The sequence below is a fragment of the Equus caballus genome, chromosome 1, assembly GCF_041296265.1.
Source record: "Equus caballus isolate H_3958 breed thoroughbred chromosome 1, TB-T2T, whole genome shotgun sequence".
Taxonomy (NCBI): Eukaryota; Metazoa; Chordata; class Mammalia; order Perissodactyla; family Equidae; genus Equus; species Equus caballus.
Window position 1 is genome coordinate 90,757,165 of NC_091684.1, and position 21,824 is coordinate 90,778,988.

General features: G+C 43.5%; 1 protein-coding gene across 7 annotated transcripts in view; it reads right to left on the minus strand.

The window, feature by feature from the left end:
* DISC1 (DISC1 scaffold protein) overlaps window positions 1-21,824 on the minus strand; it is a 339,947-nt gene that overhangs the window by 156,718 nt on the left and 161,405 nt on the right. Inside the window, exon 10 of one of the 7 annotated variants that reach the window (XM_070229116.1) lies at window positions 3,028-4,055. The exons of the other annotated variants lie outside the window; for them this stretch is intronic. Coding sequence (XP_070085217.1) covers window positions 3,985-4,055 — 71 coding nt within the window. The 3' untranslated portion in view covers window positions 3,028-3,984. Of the gene's footprint in view, window positions 1-3,027; window positions 4,056-21,824 lie in introns of those variants that run through there. 7 annotated transcript variants of the gene reach the window in all.

Genomic DNA, 21,824 nt, shown 5'->3' on the forward strand with positions numbered 1-21,824 from the left:
GGTTGGCCAACGACTGAGCACAAGCTAGTCAGGTGCAGGGCAAATCCATTTCCCAGGAGATCAAGGGTGCGTTACAGGGAAAAGAAGGGAAGACAGGCATCCATAATTAGAACTCTCTGCCTAGCTGGTCTAAGAAAGGACTTTAAAACTATAATGGTCTGTCGATGTTTTATTCTGAAGATTATGTTGGATGCCCAATGGAGCCCCATGCGCTTATCAAGTGGCTCCTGCCACCAGGAGGAAGAGGGACAGTCCTGCCCCCTTAGTGCATAGAGCACTAAGCCTTTGCCACCTTGGTGTCCCGCCCTGGGAATGACGTTCCCACACCAAGAGCTCTCCTGATTGTCCTAGGCAAAGCGGCGGCCAGGTATGCAAATCTCATCTGCCGGGCCTTCCTCGCTCTTCCTCTCTTGCTTCCCACCCCCACCACAGAAGCCCACGTGGCCCAGGCTCCCAGAACCTTCGGGCCTCCTAGACCCACTGCTTATGGACTTCAGCAGTGCCCACAAGAGGGGGTTCCTTTCCTAACTTTTTCCTACTTGAAATTCCCTCTTGTGTTCGGCTCGTCGATGCCAGTTCTAGTCCAGAGACAAAGGACAGTAAAAGCTTTTATCCAGAAAAAATGGTGAGAGCTGAGTAAGGCGAGACCCCCGCCCCTCAGCAGCCAAGGCCCAGACCATTTCGTCACAAGATCCTTATGGAGAGACTCTAACGCTGAAAACTTCCAGGCCTATGGTTTCCAGAATTTTTGTCAGGGGCCACTTTGACCTTTTTCACTCCACACTAGAAACGACCAGCAATTCTGCTCCTGAGTTAAGAAGTGTTTGTGAAGTGAGACAGACTCACTCATGGTTGCATGTCTTCCGGGCAGAGGCTCCTCCGGGTCCAGTCATCTGCTTCCTTGACAGCTTTTCATCTGCTCACTCACTCATTCGTTCATTCCAAAAACCCGATATTTTTGAGTATTCTGTATCCTAGACTACGTCTCCGCCAGGTCAGCACTCTCTCTACTAACCTAGAGAACTTCCCGTCATGGATCCAACAATATGGCTTCCTCCTTCACGCAGGGAAGGGGCGGCGGAGACAATACAACGTACCTCAGCTCTTGTCCTAATTATTATGAGCTCCACTTTACAGCATTTCCCACTGCTAGTTTCAAAAACTGTATAACCATTGACCCTTTCAAAAGAACCTGGATTTGATTTCATGTTATTATCTTCTTCACTTTTCTCACAAAGAGAACAACAAAAAAATTAACTTTCCATTAGGGTAACCGCTGCTTTGAGGATGCGCGGCTAGAGGCTGGCCTACACCAAGCCCAGGAGCCAAGGACGCCTGGGAGTGTTAGCCTCGGAGCCAGATACTGCCGACAGGACCACAGCATCCCTTGGAGGGACTAAAGATAGGGATGAGAAAGAAAATAAAAGGAGGAGAAAAGGGATGAAAGGGGGAAAGAGGAATAAAGGAAGGAGTGGTGAAGGAGAAAAGAGAAAACAGGTAACAACAAGAGAGATGGGAGGGAAGCAGAATAGAAGGGTCTACACAGAGAAGAGTACAGGGTTTGGAGCCAGATGCTCATCAGGGCTCCTCCTTGCCTACTCTGAATCCCAGCCACATGCACACGGCTTTTTCAAAAGGAGAAATAACTATTTATTTTTTATTCCTCCAGAGACGAGTGTCCTCTGAAGGTTTTTTCCCCTTGTCTGCCAGCCAGCTAAGCAGGAGGCTTAAGTTCACTCAGAATCAAAACACACTCACTGCAAAGAAATGGAGTATCGGCAGAGGAATGCCAGGATGAAGGTGGGGGCTTCCTTCTCTCCCTTCCTGATGGTGAGGTTTCAAGTCTCTGCTCACTTTCTCGAGATGACCTTAGCCAAACAGATGACTCAAGCTTGGTGGGTTAAAGAGACTGGGTCCTGGTATTATGCCAGACACAGCGCTCTGATTGTTTACTAACCAGGGTTTCCAGTTCACCCGTTTATAATCATTTGCAATGACTTAAAATGTTTTTCCTAAACAAATATAACTGTAAGGGCAGATCTGTTTTATGTATCAACACAGTCGGTGAGGAGAAGTGCTGACTGATGGCTAACATGAAAATCACATATGGCCGCGGGGTCGTGTGCAGGAGCCTCATCTTTTCTCAAGGCTTGAAAATGAATTCCTCCCATCCTGCACCCTCAGGAGGGTTGACTTGCAGCCCAGCTAATTAAAAGCATCTATACATCCTATGGGGACGGTCGCACGGCTTGAAAAGGCACTGTGGCTTCTCCTGGGTACCTTGCTATTCCATTCTTTTTTCTTAAACACGGTTCCAAGCTGCTCTTTACCGCCTCCAGCGTCTACCGTGGGGAGCCTTGCAGGAAGCAGCCCCAGCTCCCCGGTGCTGCCTGTTCTCATCTGAAGCAAAATAGGTATATCAGTCAAATATTAAACAATTACTGTCTTTAAATCTGTCTCGTTTCCAATCACGTGGAATGGCAGTGTGAAGCTAACCATACATGTGAATAAGTAATGAAAGATTAAAAAAGAGGATTTAAATAAAATATCCATCATTATCGGGCTTAATTCTATCTACCGCTAAGAAGACAGCCATCTGGAGCATTATGGCAAGGTGAGTTCTAAGAAGCCAGGCACCCCACGATGTAATACAGAGCCAGAGATTTGCAGGCCGGCCTTCAGAAGGCTGGTGAGGTTATCAAGGAGGAGTGTGACTGTGTTGATTTATCTGTTATTTTCACTCTGAATTTTACAGGAATGATGCCAGGTTAACCCAAGTTGATAAAGCAAGTCTTAGAAATGCCCTATTTCTTTTGAAGTTCCTCCCAGGAAGTTGGGCCCTCCTATAGCACAGAAGATGCGCAGGCAGTAAGCTTTGCCAGGGCGCCCTCTAGTGTCCGAAGAACCCCACTGACGCAACTCTCTAATCCCCTCCCTGCCTAAGAAACCCCATTATTACTTTAATTACAGATTAATTACACTCTTTCATCAAGGTTAGAAGACGAATCAGAACAAAAGCATGACAGCTGGAGAGTAGAAGGCATGCTTTATTTCTTCTTATTGTGACACCATTTCTTTTCAATGCTTTTTCAACTTAGTAGTAGTTGGGAACTGGGCTCTGGAGTCAGACCCTCAGGGTTCCAGTCACAGATCTCTCACTGGCAGGCTGTCCTCAGGCAAGTTATTAACTTCTCAGTGCCCGGTATCTGTCTCCTAAGGTAGATGTAACAGTAAATGTAAAGGGCTATGACAGTGCCTGGGACCTTGTAATAAATGTTAGCTGTTGGTCGTTGTTATTATTGTTGTCATTGTTTTTGTAATAAATCAGAGAATTGCTACATTTGTGCTTGAAGTGACTTCAGAGATAATTAAGTCCAATCTCCTCATTTTACAGGTGAAAGATCTCCAGGCCAAAGGAGCAAAGTGACCTGTCCACAGTCACCGAGATTCAATGGCAGAGCTGAAATGAGAATTCAATTCTTCTGGCTCAGTCGACAAGATCCAGGTCCTTGACTGCCCTGCAGAATGGCCCCCTTAGGAAGCACCCCTTTTGCTCTCAATGTGCAGGGTGTGGAGCAGGGCTGCTGGGGGTTGGGGCATACTGATGGATCAGTAACGAGCCTCAAATACCAGCCAGAGTTTCGGGCACAGGAGTAAGGAGGAATCTCTGTCCATTTGTTATTAGGAGAGTGTCAGGATGATGAGATCATCCAAGACTGAGAAAGAACAGGATGAGGTGACCTACAGTCTACCTAGAAGTACTGGCCTCATACACTTTCAGGAAGCCTAAAACGACCACACACAAAAAAATTAAAGTCCAATACTTGTCAATCTGTTTCCAAAGACTAGCTTCCCAACCTTCCACGTCTTTTGAGATAATATCTGTCTCCAAGGGCCAAGCAAGCTTCCAGAGGACCTTGCACGAATGTGGAACCAAGAGGCGTGTTGGCTATGGAACTGACTTCTCTCAATGAAAGGTTCTGTTCATTTTCCTTTAATGAAGATACTGTACCACAGAAGGACAAATGTTGTATGATTCCGCTGACATGAGGTACCTGGAATAGGCAAATCCATAGAGACAGAAAGGAGAACAGAGGTTACCGGAAGCCGGGAGAGCAGAATGAAGTTATTGTCTAATGGATGTGGCCAATATTGCCAAGGAAATATATGCCAATCTGCTGATTGCTAGTTCTTACATTTTTAACCCAACTTAATGTTTACTTTATTGGGCCAAAGATTATTTTATCTTGGATTAAGACTCATAATACAACAAAAGCTTAATGAGGTAATAAAACCTCCCCTCTTGGGTGAACTTCTGAGATTTCTTAGCCCCCTTTTGATTTCCTGACAACACTAATGCTGATGCATAAACAAACAAGTGTAAACACGATTACTGGTCAGGGTATCTGGTGGTCTTTGGCAAACATGAAGAGCGGCCGTTAATGAATGACACTGGAAAACTCTCTTCCAAAGCAGACAAAGTTTCCATGTGGACTTCAGACAGGAAAGGTCAGCATATGGCAATGACCAGATTCACCAAGTCAGCATGTTTATGTATAAAAAAGCTCTAGAATGGAGATTAGAAGACCAGGTTCTCGTCGTGGCCCACTCACTCACTAGCTGTAGGACCTTGGCAAGTAGCATGACTTCTCTGGGCCTCAGCTTGCTTCTCTCCACAACAGACTCACTAGGTGGTCTCTAAAGGTTTTCAGCCATCATTCTGGGATCTGGGCCAAAAACTCGTCTTGAGTCTACCATGGCCATAGCGTAGGGTACTATCCACAGCTAAGTAATCGAAAAACTTCCAAAAAATATTCAACTGTACTAAAGTTACAGTATTATGCACCAAATAAAAAAAATTCTACTTTCTCTTGGTGGAATAATCTGCAAAGGCAGAATGAAAGATTGTACATAGGATTTCACACATCAAAACAAAAAGAAAGTTGGAGGAACAATGTACAAGATTTTTAAGATCTTCCTCTTAACATCCACTCGTTCTTTTTAAACAGTCCTGCAATGCAGTCCAGTACCGAAAACGGCGTCACGGAAATTCCCTCAGATTTTCTGATGACAATACCAACATGTAGAAAATAGAGGCAACTCTGGCTAGTTATATACACGGAAGAACAAGACTTGCTTGAAATCCAGACTAGATATGAGATCATGACACAGGGGGAAAAAATGAAGACTTCCAAAATTTCTTGCTGCTTTCATCTGAGAATTTCCCCCCAGGGATGAGATAAATGAAAACTCACGAGTACCATTTTATAAGCGTGGTGAGTTGTATGCATTTTACATTGTTAACTTTCTATAGCAAAAACTATGTTTATGCTCAGATGTTCATATATTGCTAGCTGGCTCTACTCTGCACAAGAATGTATGAAAAAGATCTTCGTTAAAAAACATCTACGGTTATCAGCCACCGCAGCCCTTTTGTAAGGACAGGTACTAAAGCAGAATTCCCCTGCGTAAGGGCAAAGGGCATTTATCTCTTCTGGGGCAGTGATTTTCCCCCAGAAAAGGAAGAATTGAATACTCTCTTTGATTCTGAGTTTCCTCTCGTGGACTTCTGATCTAGACTGGTTCCTTCCCTCCCCATCTTGCCTCGGGGGAGTGGGAATAGACTAGACATTGGCAGCAGCATCTTTTTATTCTTACAGAGTGTAGAAACAAGGGACTCATTACCCTACTTTCTTAAAAAGTTGAGGACAAAGAAACAGATGAACTAGTCTAAAGATCCCGAAGTTGTGATCGGTCTCCTGACAGTTTTATGAGTTTAATCCTTACAAAGAGTCTGAAAGAAACCGTATTGTCTCATTAAAAGTAATGATTCAAATTTATCTGAATTTGACATGAAACCATACTTTCATTAAAAGAACATTTTATAACTATGTCAATCATAACTGAATTCTTATTAATCCAAGATTTTTGTGGCAATGAGGCTGCAGGCCCCGAGGGGACATCATTATGGGCTTTGTACATGCTGCTACTTGGTGCTTGTCGAGAAGCTAAAGAAGACACGTTTGTTGTTTATTATTCCTTATCAAAATGGGGTGACCAACTTTATCATATGAAAACTATATCCGTCTTCGGGAGTCAAGCAGAAATGGTTCAAATATTAGCTCTGTCATTTACTTGCTATGTAAATGTGGGCACGTTTTACCTATACAGGTCTCGGTTTCAGCAAACGGCAAACACTAGTGCCTACCTTCAAGGTGAGAAGCAAACGAAATAATACTTATAAAGTACCCCCAACAGTGCCTGGCAAACAAAAAGTAAAATGTCCAGTAGATGACAGTTGCTGCCATCATCATTCCACATTGCAAGTCATTTTAAGATGGTCACGTTTGTGATGTGAAAATAGTGCCATACTGATGCAACAAATGAAACAAACTAATGCAAAAAATGAAACAAATGCAACAAAGACGTCCAAATGTTTCCTGGGTCACTTGAAATGGCTCAGAGACACTTACTAAATTCTCTTTAAGAAAAGAGGAAGGAAGAAGTCCTTCTGGTAACTAAGGGCTGCCTGAATACTGTCCTTAAGTAACAAAATATTATAAAGCAATCATACCCAAAACACTTTATTTGAAGACAAAAATGATACCCAAAGATCAGAGAGAAAAAACTCACGAAGCTTTTTTATAAGCAGGCTATTTTTCTTGAAGGTTATTCTCAAATAACTAAAAAATGATTAATATACTAAAACAATGGAAAACTAGTCATTTTGTGACACCTCTTTAGAGGTCAAATATGACACCGTTCAGGGAATCCTCACAATGGGAAGCAGTTGCCATGAGTGACACGAGCACCAAGGATGCTAAGCTCAAGGGCAGAATTCCATCCCCGCCCTGCCTAATAATGGCCGTCATGGCTGTTTCCAGTCTTTAGGTCTCTGAGTCTCAGATTCCTCCTGTATGTTACCAGCTACACTACAGGGTTATTTTATAAATCAGAAACAAAATTATGATTACAAACTTTTTATAATCTGTAAAGTGATATAACTGTTGTCAGTAATGGTGTTTTGGACCCAGCTCATACCACCTGGCGAGAGAGCCAATTCAGAAATTTTCAAGAATTTTCAAAGCTACTTGTTAAACCATTGGTATCTTGAAATCAGGCAAGATGGGAGTATTTACACCACGGAAATGGGCAGACATTGCAATGCTTTTTTCTGTTTTTGGAGAGCTGGTTATTAAACATTTACCAGCACGCCACTGATTCTAGTCTATATGGTAAATATATATGAAATTTCCTAAGCCTACAGATGAGTGGACAAAAGTTCAAGGAAAAAGATCGTATTCTGTAGTGATATATGTCAACCAGATTCTTAAAGTAGCATTGTATTCAGAGAGAAAGGACATAGTGTAGCACTTAATTAGACATGTTAAGTCAAAATATGAGGGAAGAATATTCACTTTAATAACAATGCAAGTAACGTAAGAGCATACTAGGAGATGAGAATGGAAAAACAACACAAATGACTGCAATCTTTCGTACATCCTGTAGTCTGAATTTGATTTTGAGTGGCATCAGCATGCTGCATAGTCCTTAAAGATCTACGACAATGTAAAACAAGTTAAAAGATAGGTAAACATTACACAAGATACAGAGGCTATTGTCGTGAAACCAGGAAAAAAAAATAAATGCAAAGTAATAAATAAAAATTAGGCTCTGAGAAAAACTCAATAGGTATGTCCTTTCTGAGAAAGAAGCTTCCAAAACTACAACAACAAAACAAAACTTGTTGAAAACAGTGACAAGAAAGGTTCTTAAAGAACCCAAAAATGTAGGAGACACTCCAGCTGAAGGACAATCTCATCGTGGGTCATTGAATCACTGATGGACATGTAGCCAGTCTGCACCCTGAAGGGTCTGAATTCACACGGGCGCTTCCCCAGAGAACCTGGATGAAACCCGTGCTGCTGATGCTGTGGCTCAGGACTTGCAAGTGCAGACATTTACAGGAACAGAAGAAAGCAAAGGTGAAGACTTTCTTACGATACAGAAAACAGGAAAAGTTGTTTTGACTAATATCATTCAAAGGCAAATATGCCCCTTAAAACATGTTGACGAGGTATAGAACCATTTTCAGATGCTTGGTCCAAGGATGCCATCTAGAATTCTGCCAGACATCCTGCATCCTGTGGTCTGCCCATCACACAGACCAGACTTTGATCCTCCTGGCTCTTCACCAGGCACAGGCGACTCCACTGTCTATGGTACGGGGCAGGAAACCGGCTATGATTAGAAAGATTTGCCCCAATTCAAGGAATTAACTGGTGAGAGATAAGGGCTAGAAAAATGAGTCTCATTCAAGCCAAATTTCAGTTTTTTTTTTTTTTTTTAAGAATGCATTTTTTTTTTAAAGATTTTATTTTTTCATTTTTATCCCCAAAGGCCCCCCCGGTACATAGTTGTGTATTCTTCGTTGTGGGTTCCTCTAGGTGTGGCATGTGGGACGCTGCCTCAGCGTGGTCTGACGAGCAGTGCCATGTCCGCGCCCAGGATTCGAACCGACGAAACACTGGGCCGCCTGCAGCGGAGCGCGCGAACTTAACCACTCGGCCATGGGGCCAGCCCCTCCAAATTTCAGTTTTTATAAGTATACACAAAGATAACAAAAATGAGGAATGAGAGAAATATAAAATGCCTAGTAGTGATAAGTCTGAAGATAGAAATGAGTGTACAGTCTTCACTGGGCAAAAATGTTATGACTTTAGGGGCCGGTCCGATGGCACAGCAGTTAAGTTTGCACGTTCCTCTTCTCAGCGGCCCAGGGTTCGCCGGTTCGGATCCCGGGCGCGGACATGGCACCACTTGGCAAAGGTCATGCTGTGGTAGGCATCCCACGTACAAAAAGTAGAGGAAGATGGGCATGAATGTTAGCTCAGGGCCAGTGTTCCTCGGCAAAAGAGGAGGATTGGCAGTAGGTAGCTCAGGGCTAATCTTCCTCAAAAAAAAAAATGTTATGACTTTAGAACAAGGAGGGGAAGAAAGTTGGCTCTTTTTTTCATAAATTCTTTACTGAGAATGTGGACTTTTTATATCTACTTGACTCTGAGAAGTTTGCAAAGATGCCCTTTCCTCTCTCTCACACACACACACACATACACACACATAACACATACACACACACAACATATACACACACATATACACACAACACATACACACACAACACATACATACACACAACACATACACACACAACATATACACACATATACACACAACACATACACACACAACATATACACACATACACACACAACACATACACGTATAACATAGACACACAACACATACACACATGTACACACAGCACATACACATATACACACAACATAGACACACCACACATTTACACACATACACACAACACATACACACATACAACACATACACACAACACATACACACACAACATAGACACACAACACATACACACATATACACACAACACATACACACATACATATACACACAACATACACAACATAGACACATCACACATATATACACAACACATACACACACATACATACACACACCACCACAGAGACATTACCAAAAAAATCCTGCTTTGACTATTATTAAGTTGAATATGCCTTTGGCTTAGAGGACTATCAGTTTTTCATAAACTAGAAAAATCAGTCGGATGCCAAAATCCTTAAAGCTTAATAGCTTTATAGATTAATCTGTAATAAAACCTTAAACTATTTAAAATTAATCAGTTTGTAAACATGAAATTGTCTGGAAATAAATGACACCTCTACCTTTCTTAACGTAAGCACTTAGATTTTGGGGTTCTTCAAGAATCTTTCCTGTCACTGTTTTTGACAGTTTCTTAAAGACACCACTACATCTCACTCTTGACTTCCAAATTCCTGTGGTACAGATAGAAGACTTCTGCCCCAATCCAGGTTAAAGCATGAAATTTAAGCTCCTTCATCACCAAGCCTGTCACAGGTGATGAAAGCAGGCAGTCACCTTGCCATGTGATCCCGCACGTGCTCTGACTGAAAAACTATTCACTGTGGAGGCAATAACTGGACAGAGGAGGGAGGAGCCCCGACAAGGAGCTCGGCTCATGCCCCCTCTGGATCCTCAGTCTTTGAGTAACTCAGAATTGGCAAGAGAGCCTGCTTCCAGGCTCCCCATTGCTCAGAGCGCTCCAACATCTAATGGTGCTTCTTTTCTTAAGAAGGACAAACAACTCAAGCAAAATGCAAAAGAAAAGAGAAGCAAGAGTTACATGGAAATCTGCTTTCAGAACGAGCCAAGAGAGATTTCGAGGCAACAACAAAAAATTTTGAAGTTGGCATAAAATGGAGATAAACAGAAAAGAAATACAGCAGGGTAGACAGACTTAGAGAATTGATGAAGAAACAAGTGAAAATATGTCAGGTAGACAAAGAGCATGTTGCAAAAATATTGGAGGAAAATAACCGTAAAGGAAACAGAAAATTGAAACAGAAGCTGAATTTTCAGAAGTATGCTGGCTTCCAAAGTGTCTCAGGTAAAGAGAGGCAGCTTCCACAGATGAGACAGTGAGCTCAGACACCACTCCCCAGGGCCGCTTGACGGTGAGTGAGCAGTGCTCAAGACTTATAGAATGTATTCTAAAATAGGAAGTATGTTCTGGAATTTGAAGACTTTGCCTGGAAACCATTGACTGATCCATATCATTTGTCAAGGTCACTCCACAGCTCATCAATGTCTTATGTCCAGGGCTCCTTTGCTGATATTTTCACTTTCCTCAGATACCCAGCACAAGAAAATCCCGAAGAGGCCAGGAGCATAGATTAGGTAACTCCTCCAGCATGCCCCAGAGAAGCTGAACAAGAGGTGTGAACCTGGACTTCACAACATCTGTGTGAAAGTAAATAGAAAAAGGGAAAGCACAGGAACTGACTCCAAATTATAACCTTCAGTTGAACAGCAACAAAAACCTCTAAAATGGAATGTGGGTGGACTAGTGAGTAAGAAGGCTGGGAAAGAATGGAGAGAAACAGAAAGGCAGTGTGCAAACAGACGCGAATGAAGACAGACTCTTGGTAACCAGAGGCAAGCACAGCACACTGCTTATATTCAAAACAGTACGCCACCCTGTTGCCAAGATCTCCCATTCAAAAAGAATCCAGGGGCCAGCCCCGAGGTCGAGTGGTTAAGTTCGCGTGCTCTGCTGTGGCGGCCCAGGGTTTCACTGATTCGGATCCTGGGGGGGACATGGCACCCCTCATTAGGCCATGTTGAGGTGGCGTCCCACATGCCACAACTAGAAGGACCCACAACTAAAATATACAACTATGTACTGGGGTGATTTGGGGAGAAAAAGCAGGAAAAAAAAAAAAGATTGGGAATCGTTGTTAGCTCAGGTGCCGATCTTCAAAAAAAAGAGAATCCAAAGGAAGTGAACTGGTTTTATCCATCAGACATTTGGTGATCAGCTATAAATTAATTATAAACTGACTAAACATTAAAGTTACCTGGAGTGCTCTGAAAAAAATGCTGATTCCAGGCCTCCCCTCAGATCCAGGGCCTGCAAGGTGGTTCTGATACTCAGCCGGGGAAAGAGCCACCACTACAGACAGCACTGACCTCATGCCTCGGAGGAACCAGGCAGGAAAGTCAGTTAGGCTCTATTTCATGGGGCAACCGAATTCTTGATGGAGTTAGCAAAATCTGTTTTGTTTCACTTTTATTTTTGTTGAAACAACTGAATTGACCTTAGTGGTTCATTTTGATTTCTGCAGGCTCAGTCTGAAATTGCCTTGAGCACGGTAGGCCACAGGAATGAATTTCCCCTTGGCACTTGACCTGGGCCTACAGCTGAGCGAGCAGTGGACGTTCTCTTCTCTCTGCTCAATTGCCATAGGAAGAATCTGACTTCAAGGTGGGGTGGTGGCAGGTGCTTGGAAAATAGAACCACAGAAACCAAGTGGCACTCTTTTGTTTTCTCAGACTACTCTTTTTTGTCAATTTTTTTTTTTAAAGATTGGCACCTGAGCTAACAACTGTTGCCAAGTTGTTTTTTTTTTTTCCTGCTCTTTTACTCCCCAGATCCCCCCAGTATATAGTTGTATATTTTAGTTGTGGGTCCTTCTAGTTGTGGCATGTGGGACGCCGCCTCACCGTGGCCTGATGAGCGGTCCATGTCCACGCCCAGGATCCGAACTGGCAAAACCCTGGGCCGCCAAAGTGGAGCACGCGAACTTAACCACTTGGCCATGGGGCCGGCTCCCCAAGTGGCACTCTTGAATGTATGAGGTGCCCTTCCCCACAGCCCTGCTTTCAGCATCCTTTCTCAGTGTGGCATCTAATTCTGACAATGAGAAGTCACTGCTGCATTTGGGCTATGCTGTTCCAGAAGAAAGTAAACAGACCTCAGCTAACGTCCAGATTCTAGCTCACAAGCCTAGGTAATTGTTTGCCCATGTTATTTATAAATTCACGGCATCACAAAAAAAATACTGCCAAGGTCCCTGCGGAATATCTAGTAGAAACCTTTACTTTGCCATGAGGAAACCAAGGCCCAGAGTGTTTCAATGACAGGGCCAATGTTGCTCAGCTGAGGAAAGACCTGGAACAAACCCACAGGTCATGGTTCCCAAGCTGGTGGCCTCTCCACACATCAGAGGAGTTGACCAAACCTTGAGTTCCTGTCTCCCAGATTCAGTGGGTTCAATGACAATAATCCAGGTAATCAAACACAAAATTTTAAAATCAGTTCAACAGATCAGAGTGTTCCCTTGCTGGACAGGCTGAGTCTAGCAACTGTTTCACTTGTTCAACAAAGGACTGTTGGAAAATTGTAAAACAGTAAGAGTGACATTTTCATTTCTGCGGCGGATTTGTGATTGAAAAGCTGTGGCTGACACTGGAGTCTCTAGGTCACAAAACAAAGCTCTGAGGGGACATCTGAAGAAAAATAGCCCATCTTTAGTCCCCCGCCAAGCGGAACTGGGAACTTCGACTGCAACCTGCTCACGAAGGGTGGGCAAGCTCCCAGGTCGCATCTGCATGAGGACCCCACAGTCTGTGTGGGCAGGTTTTCAACCAGAAGTCCTGCTTCTGAGCACAGGGGACTTGACCCAGAGCAGGAACATGGCAGAAAATCAGTGCCTGGGAACTAACTGGGCTTGCAGCAGCTAAAAGAACATATACATAAATTCATCATTCAATAAGTAAGACAGATTTCCACAAAGCTGAATAAGTTTGATTTCGAACCCACTTTTGCATTGTCAACTGCAGAGGTAACCCCAGAAGCAGAGGGGAATGCCGAGTAGGCAAAGAGGATGTTTAACTGTTCTCAGGCTCCTGGAATTGCCACCTTCCCCCTCCCTCTTCATTGCACAGAGTTTCTGCCCTGCCTTTCCCCATACCACATGTGACAGGATTCATTAAATTTCAATACACTGTGACACATAAAAATGCGACCCAGCTAAGAGCCCACAAAGGTCACCATCCAAACTGGGCCACCCATCTCCCACCCAATAATTCCAGCAGCTAATGAACTGTCTAGGCTCACACAGTTTGACAAACATTTGTACAAATTTATGTTCTCCAAATCCTTCTACACGTCCGCCCAGCCAAACACAAAGCTATGAGTACAATAGCCGGATAATCAAAGGAGAGTTACAGCCTAAGTTTCACAACACTCACATTCTAGGGGCAATTTTAGGATTTGAACTTAAACAGTAGGTGGCTGATTCGGATATTACATCAAACTAACGGCTGACCTGGCACTGAGAAGCTGCCTTAGAATACGCACGTGAACACATCCAGCAAAGAAAGATGTGTCCAGGGTTTATCAGACTTTGAACCACATTCCAAATTGGAGGCTCACTTTTGTGGACTGTGAAATGGATCAACAAAAGAAAAGCACAGAAAAGGACACTCCCCTTTAGATACAATCATCCATAAATTATTTCTCACAGTTAGCAAAGTAAATCATACTTAGGAAATGGGGGGCATACAAGTGTTTTGGTTTAAGGATATGAGTCACATCTCAATTATATTCCTACCTGCAATCTCTACCCTCCAATATTTGTGGCTTAAGTTGTACATTGTGATATAAGAGAAGTAACTGCTTTATGAAGAGAGAGCAAAAGGAGAAGAGGAATTTCTAGTTTTGGAGGGAAAATTATTTGTTCATTTTGATGAAAAGTAAGTTTAATTGCGTGTATCCAATGGGGTACCTCATATCACCATGGGTGACTTGAGCTCATTGATAGAAAGGTATTATTTAAATATAAGACAATCTTTTGTGGTTCTTTACACTATAGTCTAAAATTAAAGAAGAAGCCTAGAATAAGGTGGAAGTTTTCAGAGGTGTCATTCACAAATTTAAGAATTTGCAAAGGAAACTGCATTGACATTGAAAACCACAATTATCTCCAACATTTTAAAACCTACCCAATAAACTTCTTTCCTTACCTAGAAAATTTCCTTAGACTCTTACATCACATATGGCCAAGTATATGGGGATATACTATGCACCGCATAGAATTATAGAAACAACTTTGAAGTCTAGGACATAAAACTGAACATTTTCAGTCTAAACAAATATAGAACACTCCTGCAAAGACTGACAGAACGATGAGAGGCTGGGAGCAGGACAGGAGCGTGAGAATTCACAATTGCAGCCAGGTATTTCATTAGAAGTTTATGTATATTACTCTATATGTTACATAATAGAATTATATGTAGCAGTATATGTAATATATATGTGCGATTTACATATTATGTGTATGTTACATATGTGTATTACTATATGTAATATGGACATTAGTAAATATATATGCGGAGAGTTATACACATATTTTGCAGTTCAACAGGCATTTTACTAAAAGTTTTACACTTTTTATATTATCACCTCTATTAAATTTTATATTATCACATGCATTACCTCAGATGTCCTTCACAATGACTATAAGCAGATTTAGCCTCATTTTAATAGGTGAGGAATCTGAGGCTCAGAGGGAAAGAAATTAAACGCCTTCCACACCATCAAACAACCAGTAACAGGCCAGCCGGGATTAAAACCTGGCTCCACCAAGCAACAAAGCAGAAGCCGGCCTCATTTTTTTAATTTATTTGTTAGCTGATGGGTTGGTTGTCAGCCACAAAGTAAGTACTTCACATGAGGCTCCTCGGGCCTTCGTATCAAGCTTGCCACACCAAACATGTGGGTTGGTAGCTTGGCTCTTTTTCTAGAATGTTGCTGTGTTCATCCCAATCCTTTGCAACAGACAGCAGATTATATTGTCAATTTAGCACCTAAAGAGGTTTTTAAAAGGGGCCTCTTTAATCCCATCAGTGCTACTAGGCTCCCCAAACTTCAAGCTCAACCATAAATTCACATGCAAAGAAGACACAGAGCCAGCATGGAGCCAGGACAGGGCGGCTGCTGTATCGGCCCCTGGCCAAGCCTGGAGCCCAACAGGAGCCCATGTTCAGCTGGGCTCGGCGTGGCCAGCCCCTCACCATTCAACCGCGTTTAAAACATGAAGCTGTCCCTGTTGCCTCTCCATCCTGCCAGGTCAGAAGCATTTCAATACTAGTGTTTGATTATTTTGTCTCTGCCAAATATTTTTCTCTCCAGTCCTTTTTGCAAGGACAGCAGCATTTTATTACAGAAGTCTAAATGCCTCCAGAAAGAATGCTGAAGGCAAACATCAGCAAAGATGTCTAGCACAGCTTTCACGCATCCCCAAACAGCGTGACTCTTAAAAGCAGGAAAGAGTGGAATTAATTTGGTTCTGTTTAAAAATCAAATCCAGAGGGCATTCTCCACTGAACTGCAGTCTAATCTTTTAGAGTTGCTATAAGGTCAAATATCGGGCCCAAACCCAAAACTATCTGGCATAATCCCTTGTCATTTAAGATGGGATTTGCACAGCAGAGAAACTTAAACTTAGTTACAATTCTATTTCCCTTTCACATTGGGAAAAAAAAGTCCCTGACTTCTTCCTACTCATTATCGCTGATAGTCTGACAAAGGCATTCTCCTCTATAATCTTCGCTCCTGACTTCATCCCACAGGGGAGATGGAATCGGCGGCTGACTTCATTATTACCGAGCTGATGGGCTAAATGCAGCCCATGATGCTAACGCCAGAGTAGGCAGAGAGGAAACCCAAATTGAAAAGCAAGGACGACTGGTTAGACTCTGAAGCCTGAGGAGTGAGAGCACGTGGCCACGCCTGCCAGTCTCACCCCAACTTAAACAAGACCAAGAGCATCTCATTTGCCCAAATGTCAGGATTTGAATGCTCTACAAAATATTAGAAAAATTAACGATGATACTGTCTGGTTTTGGTTAAAGCTAATGTGTCCAAGGAAGATGCATATAAAAGCTCCATCTGGTTTTCTATCCTCAAACCCTCGCTGTATTCATCTCTGTGCGTGGTTCTCTTACTTTTCCATGACTTATGCAAAGGAAAGTGAAACCAATCAACAGCTTTTTAGAGCCTTCCAAATCTAAAGGCTAAGATAAATAAAGCTCAGAAATAAAGATTCAGAATAACTGGATAAATGATCAATTCCAAAAGTAACCTTCCGATGCCGTGAAATGAGATGTCCCTAGTCTATTACACAAGAAAGATAAAATCATTGGAGCGGTTTTTGTCTGTCCAGCCTTTGGAGGGTCTACCACTTACGAGCTGTACCATCTTGAGCAAGTTACTGAAACTTCCTAAGCCTCAGTTTTCACTGCTGTAAATAGGAATAACAACTTTCCCTCCTGCATCGTGCTGCTGCTACCACACCAATAGAACATTCTGGGCAGGCCACACATCTCAGAGGGCAAGATCTCATCCCAAGCACCCTTTCCTACAAGGAGAATGCGGCAGGCCCCTGGTAATGTTTTAATCTTGTCCTCCAAAACTGCCCTTCATCAGTCTTTCCCCAGGTTAACACTTTGGTGCTCCCTCTTCAAACACAATGTCCCAATTTTATATTCTATGCCTTTTATAAATAAGGGCTCAGCAGACTAGGGGTCCACTCTCCCCAAATGATGGTCTGAAGGCATGCACGTTCCTCCACCCCCACCCTGCTCTCCCACTCACCCGGGCGGGCCTGCCCTCAAGGCCAGCCGCCCTTATTGCTCTGTTCTCCTTTCACGGTCTCCCCCGTCCCCATGTCCTCTAAAACCTTTAACATGCTGGGCAAGACCCTGCTCTTCTTCCAGGTTTGCAGTTCCATTGGAGGTATAAAAGGGTCACATCTCTGCCCACTTAAACAGAGCTGAAAGTCTCCCCCAGCCTGGGGTTGCCATGTGAGGGACTAGATTCAGGTGCCTGCTGCTCGGGCCTGACTCCGTTTTATACCAAGTTTTGTAGCATATTTATCTTCCAGATCTGAGAGGAAGCTCAGTAGGCAAGGGGAGTCATCTGCGTGCTCACTGTTTCTAAAGGACACAGAGTTGACGAAAAGAAGTGAACTATCCACTCAGCACACTGGTGGATCTAAAAGTAGATAGTCACCCATATGCAAGTGAATTCTTATGCACTTAAATTTGTCTTGGAAAAACATAGTTCGGATATATCCTCAGAGGTTCTTACAACCCAAATACTGTAGACCTGTAAGGAAATTTAGGGTAACAACTACTAAACGTGTGTATTGAAATGTACGGAAGGTAGAGAAAATGCACTTAGGAAGTCTTACACAGTGGGATGCCGGGCCCCTTGGAAAGGCAGGGCATACACAGACCTCACCAGACACGTGCTCTTGGAAAGCACTGTTGCCCTTGCTATGACCTTCACACACAACTAATGCTGGCTTCCCTGTAAGGGTGTCTGAGATGACTAGGTGACAGCAACAGCCTAAGGAAATCTAAAATTTTTAAAATGAGCTATTTGTGGTTCCTGCTCTTACTGATGACTGACTGGAATAAAGCAAAAAGCCAGGGCCTCAAATTTTCCCAAAAGGAAAGGGGATCAGAACAATGCAAAATAAAAAACAAACCAAACAGTCTCCCTTTAAATAAAAGTTTCCCTACTTTTACCATATTTAAAACATTTCTGATATACTAGTCTTTTGCAACTTCATAAAAGACAAAGAAAGATCTTTTATCTCTTTTTTCTTTCTTTTTTCTTTTTAGTGCATTTCTTAATAGAGTGACAATTGGACTTTGCATTCATATAGTTCCAATATATCTACCATTTATTTTTCTCGCCTGTCACTATCCACACAGTTGATACCAGCTCAACACAAGGTTGATTTAAGGGAAGCCATATTGTAGAAAAGAAACCAGATTATAACTTTGAATGACCTCTGATTAACTAACCCAGCTGGATGTGCACCCTCCAGGAGATATACATGCTCTGTATGGCCCCTCCCAGCTGCAATAAGTTGATAACTTTGTTCTTTTGAGTTTCTTAGGAATGTGATGGCCCCCCGGGCAGAGAGTCTATGCTGATAGCCATCATCAATGGCAACTGAAAGATCTGGCATGGCATCTCTTGCTATTCCTCATAATTAAACTGGGGATCAAGTGTGTTTCTAAACTAATCTCTAAACTGTGCGTCAGTGACTAGACAGCTCCCTCTCCAGAGTCATGGCGGCAACACATGACGACGGTTTCATTCAATGGTCCCCTTACCCTGACCCCTTTCAGCAGGAAGTAGCCAGACAGACAATGATGACCCTATTCCTGTTATCAGCATATGATTATGCTGGGTCACAAGTGACAGTGGGGAGTTGTTGGCACCACTCATGTAAACAGTAATTTTTACTACACATAGTAAAGATTTTGTTCTTATCTTTAAACTAAATCAGGGTATAGGGCATTGCTCTGGTCTCTGGTGCACATCCAGTAAAACAAAAGATCATTAGGAACTAAGACCAGAGATCTGCCCCACCCAGAGACCAGCCCCCGTATAACTGGCCTGCAGTCTTTGTTCTGTAAGATGGTTCTTTTGGACACTAGTCCCCCCATCTTCCGATCTGCTAGCTTACCGCTTAATAAATGCCCTTTCTCTCCTACCACCTTGCCTCTCGACTGTTGGCTTGTCCCGCGGCGAGTAGGAGAGGCCCCTTTTGGCAGTAACACAGTTATTTCAGAATATTCCCTGTCAGGGTCAAAGCAGGGGTTCAGTTTTGTGCTCTGCACAACTCTAGAAGATTTTCATCTCCCCAAAACATACAAGAGAAATCTATGGTTTACTAGAATTTTAAACAACTTAAGCCCGACCTTGTTTAGGACATGTATTTCACAGACAGGCAAGTCTTTCAAAGGCAATGGATTTACTTGACGGTAAACTTTGGCATGATTCTCGACTCCCTAAGGGCTGTCTGTCATAGAATCTTACCTTATGCCTCTGTCTGTCCCCCGATTTAGCCATCAGTGATGCCAGTGGGGACAGAATAAACACAGCAGCAGGAAAGGCCCTCATTGCCTTGAAGCACGTGACGGTTATGCCTGGATTCTTCCCCACCTCCCTCTGTGCCCTGCCTGGAGCACACAGCGTGCACCAATCCAGCCTTAGCAACTCCTGCTCTGGGCAAACTTCCAGAGTCCTCTCCATGTTGGGCCTGGCCCTCCACTGGCATTTGCTCTTTCACAGAAAATACCATAAATCAAAATTAAGCAAGATAAAGAAACCTCGAGCATCCAGAGAGTTGGTGACCTTTGAACACCATCATGAGTGCTGGTGTTCTTGAACTCAGGAACTCTCTGATTCTGCCCAGTTTTCTCCGTTTTTTTCCTAACTTATCTGACTTTATTCATTCATTCAGTAAATAATTGAGTGACACTATCTGCTGGGGACCACTTCAGGGCTGGGAGTACATTAGTGAGAAGGTAATGAGGCCCCATGAGCCAACGACAAGTGCTATGCCAAGAACTGGAACAGGGAATGAGATCTGGTGTCGCTGATGGCTGCTCCAGTGGGATGGTCAAGGAGGCCTCTAGGAGGGGCAGGATTTGACCCAAGACCTGAATGGCAAAAAGACAGAGCTGTATACAACTGAGAGGAAACCATTTCAGGATGAAGGGACAAACCCTGAAGGTGCAACGAGCCTGGTGCATCCAGGCATGTAGGATGTAAAGAAGGTTCTGGGCAGGTGGAGGAGAAATGAGGGAAATCATGAGGTGTGGTCTGACAGTGAGGGAGGGCCCAGCCACAGCAGGATGAGCCAAGGTAAGGATGTAGATTATTTGCTGTGTATGACCAGAAACCCCAGGGAATGTTAGGTAATGATCTGATTTTCAATTCTCTTATTATAAAATGTGTCAAGTAATCTATTTTGGGCTGAATTGTGTTCCCCCAAATTCATGTGTTGAAATCCTACCCCCTCCCCCCACTTCAGAATGTGACTATATTTAGAGATAGGGTCTTTAGAGAGGTAATTAAGGTTAAATGAAGCCATTAGGGTGGGTCCTAATCCAATATGACTAGTGTCCTTATAAGAGATTAGAGCAGAGATGCACCCAGAGGGAAGACCTTGTGAAGATGTGGGGAGAAGACGCCATGTACACACAAAGGATAGAGCCTCAGAAGGAACCCACCCGCCAATTCCTCCATCTTGGACTTTCAGCCACCAGATCTGAGAGAAAATAAGTTTCTATAGTTTACACCACCAGTCTGTGGTATATTGTTAACGCAGCCCAAGCGAACTGATACGCACCCAATGTAAATTTAAGAACATGACCTTGATAATGACACAACAGCAACAGCAAAGCCTCCTGTACTTTTCTAATTGGGGAATGTTCTTAGAACGTTTTTATTAGCCTTCATAACCCTCTGTGAATCTTCAGTTGGCCCTAAAAGTCCTTCGGGCCAATGGGCTAAACTCCTAGTCCTGCCTGATTCCCCGAATCTTCTCTCAACGGTTCCTAAACCAATCACAGAGTGTGCCTCAGTTTTCCTCTCCAGTTTTCCTACCTGAGTTTCTCTCAGCTAAAAAACACTCATGTTTTTCCCTCCAGTTTCGGTTAAAATTCTGTCATCAATTTAGTGATTATTGCCTAAATTCTAAGATGAATCTTTATTTCACTTTTTTTTTTAACATTTTTAAAAATCAGGAGGCGATCTCGAATTAAAGTGAATGTGCAGTCTTAGTGTCTATCCGCCAGAAAGCCGTTGTCAAGTCCATGGTACATCCCACAATTGCTGGCATCGTGAAAGTAAAAGGATGCAGTGATGTTCTGTTCCCTTTGAAAAGGTCAGTGAAAAGCCAGTACAGAGGCCCTTTTTCCTTTCCAAATTTTGGCAGCATGCAGTGGCAGGGATCATGGGAAAAGTATAGATTTTGCTTCAGAAGGCCAGGATTGGAACCCTGACCCGGGCCTTCTAAGGCAGGGGCTGGGCTCGGCAGTGTCCCCACAGCCATTCTGTGCCGTGGGCCCCTCCCTCCAGGGCTCTGCTGTGTCATCTAGGATCTCCATCTCTTGCTTACCAAGTCTGCACACTCTGGCCCTTCCGGAGTCTTCCTCTTCCTCTTTACCCTGACAGTGACCTGGTTGTCCCTCGAGGGTCTCATGGCCCTGGCAGCTCACTCAAGTGCAGGCCCCTCACTCCCCTCGTCCCATCCCCACACCCGCTCCTAAGAGGTCAGTGTCGCCCCTGGTTCCTAGAGTGGCTCTGTGTCATGTACAGTCTGGGCTCCTTTGAGGCCCAGAGCATTCAGCCTCCTTCCCTGGAGGCTGTGATCCTGCATCGCCAGCTTCTGCACTACCCAAGCCCTGATGTCATCCTCGAATCAATAGGTCAACGCCGGGGCTTCTCAGTGCCTTGGCCTCATCTCCCAGTGACCTTTGTCTCTACCGACAACGAGCCACTGGGTTCCCAGCCACTCCTGGACTCTATCACCTAT